The sequence below is a fragment of the Eurypyga helias genome, unplaced genomic scaffold (assembly GCF_000690775.1).
Source record: "Eurypyga helias isolate BGI_N326 unplaced genomic scaffold, ASM69077v1 scaffold21528, whole genome shotgun sequence".
Taxonomy (NCBI): Eukaryota; Metazoa; Chordata; class Aves; order Eurypygiformes; family Eurypygidae; genus Eurypyga; species Eurypyga helias.
The window spans coordinates 304-5,239 of NW_010265221.1; the positions used below are offsets into that span (position 1 = coordinate 304).

Here is a 4,936-nt window from a genome sequence, read left to right on the forward strand (position 1 = left end):
ACACTCAGGGTGGGCCCTGTGTGCCAGCAGAGATGGCGAGCAGGAGCCAGGACCAGAGCCTGCGGGAAGATCTGACGTGTGCCATCTGCTGCGAGCTCTTCAGCGAGCCTGTCATGCTGGACTGCATGCACCACTTCTGCAAGGCCTGCATCCAGGGCTACTGGGATTGCTGCGCCAGCATCCCTTCCTGCCCCCAGTGCCGCCGCGAGTTCCCCAGCCAGACTTTCCGCACCCACTACCTGCTCTCGGGGCTGGTGGAGAAGGTGCGGCGCTGTGGTTCTGCGGAGCACCGGCACAAGATGCAGGTGAGTGGCTTCTGTGTGGCTGGGGGAGAAGGGGATGCGTGAGCCCCGTGCAGGCACCAAGAGCCCACCACCCCCTCCTTCCACAGCTGCTTTCCCTCCAAGGGACCCCTGTATGCGTCTCACCTGGCCTGAGTGCAATGACATCTGTGTCTGATTCATTCCTTTTCCCTGTTTTCCCTGGCTGTTTCTCACATAGGGACCATGCAGCTGTGTGCGCTGCTTGAGGGGCCAGCCCCTTCACAAGTCAGTTCACAGCACACAGGTTTTAAACCTTCTGCAAACAGATATCTGGGGCTGGAGCTCCCAGTCTTAAAAATAAATATTTCCCTATGTGCACACATACACATTTCTCAAGCCTGTGCGTTGGGTACTTTCTTCACCTTAGTGCCTTTATAAGAAATCCTGTTGTAGCCTCCTGCTAATACTGGCCGCAGGAATTGGGATTGCTCCTGAATCGCAGCAGAGTAGCAAAACGATCTCATCTTTTCCTCATTCCTGCAGAAGCGCCTGGAAGATGCTTTGCAAGCTCGTCAGAAGGAGCTGGAGAACTTCTTGCGGAGGAAGTCTGTGATGCAGGAAGATATCTGTGGCCTGACGGTAATGCCTTGCCGTAGCTGCTCTTTGTACAGCCTCTGGGCTAATGTTCACAGGGGATCTGTGTATTGCTTCAGCTGAGATTCAGCTCAGCTTCCTGTAAAAATCTGGACAAATAACCAGGTAGGGATCTGAACAAACTCCCCTGCATGTAGCTCAAAGCCCATCACTACTGAAGCATATTCAGTGGAGGCTTTGGGAAGAGGCATTAAGCCCTCAGTAATGCAGTGTTTACAGGGTGTGGCAGTGCTGAGACAGGGTGAGTGGGGAGAGCTGTCGGCAGAGCAGCCTGTTCTGGCCCTGCAATGCTCCTGCTTTGGGAGAGGGTTAATTCCTGGAAGCTCTAAAATCCTCTTGTGTGTCTGAAGGGGTGGCAGCAAAGCTGAAGGAGCCGGGTCAGTAGCAATGTTGGTGCTTCAGACGGCAGCAGCCTTGTCACAAGGACCGTGTTTGGGTTCACTGTGAAGCTGTGAGACAGTGTAAGGAGCCTGAGTGCTCTCTCCAGGCATGAGTGGGACCAGGCTGCCTCCTTGTCACTCATCAGTGAAGCAAGAACACCCACAGGCTGACTGCAATTCCGTGAGTGACATAAAAGTATTGAAAGCTAAGGAAGGAGAGTTTAAGGAAAACACACGTAGGTCAGAGGTGAGATAAAACCCCTGTGAGCCTGCCTCCTGACCGAGTCTGATCCCCCTGCCAGCGCTGTGTTTCGTACCTCTATCCCACTGCCAGATTTGGAATGGACCTTAGAGGTTAATGAAAACGTGTTAGCAAATACACGCGTGTGGCTGATGTCCCGTTGCAGGGAAAGATCTGACTAAGAGGGGCTTTGAGAGTAAAGGAGCAGGAGCTGAGCGGAACGGGGAGGCTGTGCACGTCCTCTGGGTTCTGGTGTGTCAGCACCTGCTAGACCAAAGGGAGGCTGGGGTGCCGTGCCGGCTGGGGAAGCTTCGGATGCCATCTGAGGGAGATGGGCTTCCTGCTGGTAGAAAGGGATGCGTGTTTCAGGAAGCGCTCCTGCAGAAAATGAGGGCTAAGGTTGCACTTAGAGATTAAAAGCTTAAAGATTGGGAAAATAAGGAATCATTGGCTGGCTGCTGTAAACAGGCAGGAAGGCAGCGAGAGCGCCGCAAGGTTGGCTGGCCAACTAAACAGCTGGGAAAAAGTGACCTCTGAAGAGAGCGGAATGGGACTTTGTCAGCTTTAACTGCGGAGTTTCGTTTGTGCAGCTCCCTTGTCTCTCTGGTACAAACAGGAGCCCTGAGTGATGGAGGCATCAGAGAAAAAGAGCAGGTTACCAGGGTCAGGCAGCTCTGCACAGGGTCGGGCACAATGGGAAGTGAATCCTGACTAACTCGACAGATGAGTCTGCAGCTCCAGAAAAGCACAGGAGTTCCAGTTTGCACCCAAGCAAATTCCTGGTGGTGTGGGAGAGGGTTTGTGGGCTCCTGCTGAGGCTGTGTGCAAGGGTTTCTAGTGAAGGTGACTGAGCCGTTGGTAGGGCTTGGGTTTTATCCCTTTTGCTCTGTGGCCTTGGAAGTTGTCCTTGTCTCTGTTCTCCATCTGCAGAAGTTGTGGGAATGTCTGAGACTGATTTCCAGGAATCTTTAAGCAGGGTAACGGTCCCGGCCATCCTGTGCACCTGCTTGTTTGATGTAGCTGCCAGACTCACCTTCTGCCCTCTCCCTCTGCTCAGAAGGTGTCTGGGGAGCTGAACTTAAAGATCCAGGCGGAGTTTGCCCGCCTTCATCAGATCCTGGAGGAAGAGGAGAGAGCTGTGCTGGCAGAGCTGGGCCAAAAGGAAGAGCAGTCGCTGGCACGGCTGCACGGGGATGTCCACCAGCTGGAGAAGGGGATATCAGTGCTGCAGAGGGACATAGAGCACATAGAGCAGACCCTGAGCAAGATGGAAGAGGTGTCATTGCTGGAGGTGAGAGTGCTTGGCTGACCCTGGCAGGAGGCTGAGGGGTGTTTCAGCAGGTGAATTTGGGATGGGGAGAGTCCTAAACGATAGCGTTGGGCTGTACCTGGAAGTCATTCTCTCTGCCATCCCTCCTGACCATCTACTCAATTACTTGGAGTCTGGAGGGTTTAGCCACACGGGATATGGTGATCTCTCAGGTGTCTCAGGAACCTTCCTCCTCTGTCACCCGTGTGAGATTGCCTTGGCTGCGGTGCCCAGGCAGCTTCCCCTGGGGTGGGGGAACTGGCAGCTTGGTTTCCTATCTCGGTGCTGCCTGACTGCGGGAGACAGGACAGGGAGCTTATTTGTGCAGCTGCGTGAATCGCGGACAGTGACTGCTAATTCTCTCTGCTCCTCACTGCAGGTGGAGAGCCTGGATATCAGGTACGTGTCTGGCATGGCAGAAGCCGATTCCCTTTTCAGGAGCTTATCTCTGTCCCTGGCTGGGACCACATGAGGAGGGATCTTATCTCCAGTTTTAAAAGCATAGCAAATAGCTCAGCGAGCTGCTGGTGCTGTGTCAGGTGGGGGCTGGCTCCAGCATGTGCGGGATGCTCTTCCCAGGGAGCGTGCGTGTTGAGGTGGCTGGAGGAGTGGGCTGGTTGGGTTGGGCGCAGGAGCCACGCGTGCTGCAGGCAGGAGCAAGGCTGATGCCGCTGACTTTGGGTGCTTTGGTTTCTCCCTGCCCTCTCTCAGCTTCTCAGGGCTCCCAGGGGTGCAAAACTGACCCCAGGGTGCAGGCTTGGCTGAGGCTGTGAGTAGCTGAGGGCCAGAACCGCCATGGGGGGTGGTGTCCTGTCCTCTCCCTGCGGTGGGATGCCGGCCTGGCCTGTTTGCTGGTGCGGGCATCCTGCTTGGGTGTGCTGGGTGCTGGTCTGCCATCAGACACCGCCCTGTGAGCCGTGCTGCTGCATTTGTCCTGGCCCTCAGCACCTCTGGGCTGACCTGCTTCCCATAGTGGGATGGGGAGCAAGCAGCCACCGGGGAGGTTTGTCCTGCCTTCACCAAACCCGTTGCACCACAGCCCTGAGCGCACTGGTGCCTCGCACAGCGGAGGGGCTGACTGCTGCTCTCTGTGCCCCAGGCCCGCGCTGCGCATGGATACCCAGCCTGCCTTAGACCTGCAGCACTACAGGGACAGCCACAGCGGCCCCTTGCAGTACATCTTCTGGAGACGGATGCTGCGGTACATCCACCCCGGTGAGCAGACGGGTGTGCGGGATGCTGGTGGGGCCAGGGATGCTCTGCAAAGGGAATGATGCAGCCAGTAAAATGCCATGCTTGACATCTCCACAGCTCCAGCCCCGCTCACCTTTGACCCTGAGTCAGCCCACCCCAACCTGGTCTTCTCCAGAGACCTGACAGCAGTGACAGAGAGGAATCAAGCCCTGCCCGTCCCCAGCAGCCCCCGGCGCTTCCGTCAGTGCGTCAACGTCCTGGGCTCGCAGATCTTTGAGAGTGGCCAGCACTACTGGGAGGTCTGGGTGGGCAGCAAAACCAAGTGGGATCTGGGGGTGGCCGCTGAGACTGTGGATCGGGCAGCAAAGGTCAAGCTGTGCCCAGAGAATGGCTACTGGACGCTTCGCCTGCGGAACAGGACGGAGTACTGGGCCACTGCTACCCCCTGGGTGCGCCTGACTCCCCACCGGCACCCCCGGAAAGTGGGGGTCTTCCTGGATTGCCAGGAGGGCACTGTCACCTTCTTCAACGCCGGAGACATGTCGCACCTCTTCACCTTCCACCAGGTCTCTGCAGAGAGATACTGCCCCTTCTTCAGCACCTGCTTCAGCGACGGGAGGATCAACGTGGAGCCCATGCGCCTCTGCCACCTGGCCCTGTGAGGGACGGGGGAGCGGGTGCTCACCACCTTGGCTCCGTGTCACCGCCGCAGGCTGCCCGGGGCCGTGCTGGGGACCGCTCTTGCACATGTGGACTTGGTGGGTGTTGGAGGGGCTTGGTTTTGGTTTTGGGAGGGAGGAGGAGGATGCATCTGTCTGGGCTGTGGGTGTCACACTGCATTCCCAGAGGCACCTGGCATCCCTGGGATGCCGGAGCATTGCACAGGTCAGTAACT

The 4,936-nt window shown here is 57.1% G+C and overlaps 1 protein-coding gene across 1 annotated transcript; it reads left to right on the forward strand.

Moving 5' to 3' along the window:
* Positions 1 to 32: 32 nt before the first annotated feature.
* LOC104513341 (nuclear factor 7, brain-like) lies at positions 33 to 4,703 on the forward strand. The gene is made up of 6 exons (XM_010156663.1): positions 33 to 305; positions 807 to 902; positions 2,596 to 2,829; positions 3,227 to 3,246; positions 3,947 to 4,062; positions 4,159 to 4,703. Exons 1-6 carry the CDS (start codon positions 33 to 35, stop codon positions 4,701 to 4,703), a joined length of 1,284 nt encoding a protein of 427 aa, XP_010154965.1.
* Positions 4,704 to 4,936: the final 233 nt, after the last annotated feature.

Excerpts from the sequence above, each read along its gene's own strand:
- LOC104513341 (XM_010156663.1), top strand. The coding sequence starts at position 33 with ATGGCGAGCAGGAGCCAGGACCAGAGCCTGCGGGAAGATCTGACGTGT. Across the intron at positions 2,830-3,226 it reads AAGAGGTGTCATTGCTGGAG|GTGGAGAGCCTGGATATCAG; the intron begins GTGAGAGTGCTT and ends TCCTCACTGCAG. Across the intron at positions 3,247-3,946 it reads GTGGAGAGCCTGGATATCAG|GCCCGCGCTGCGCATGGATA; the intron begins GTACGTGTCTGG and ends TCTGTGCCCCAG.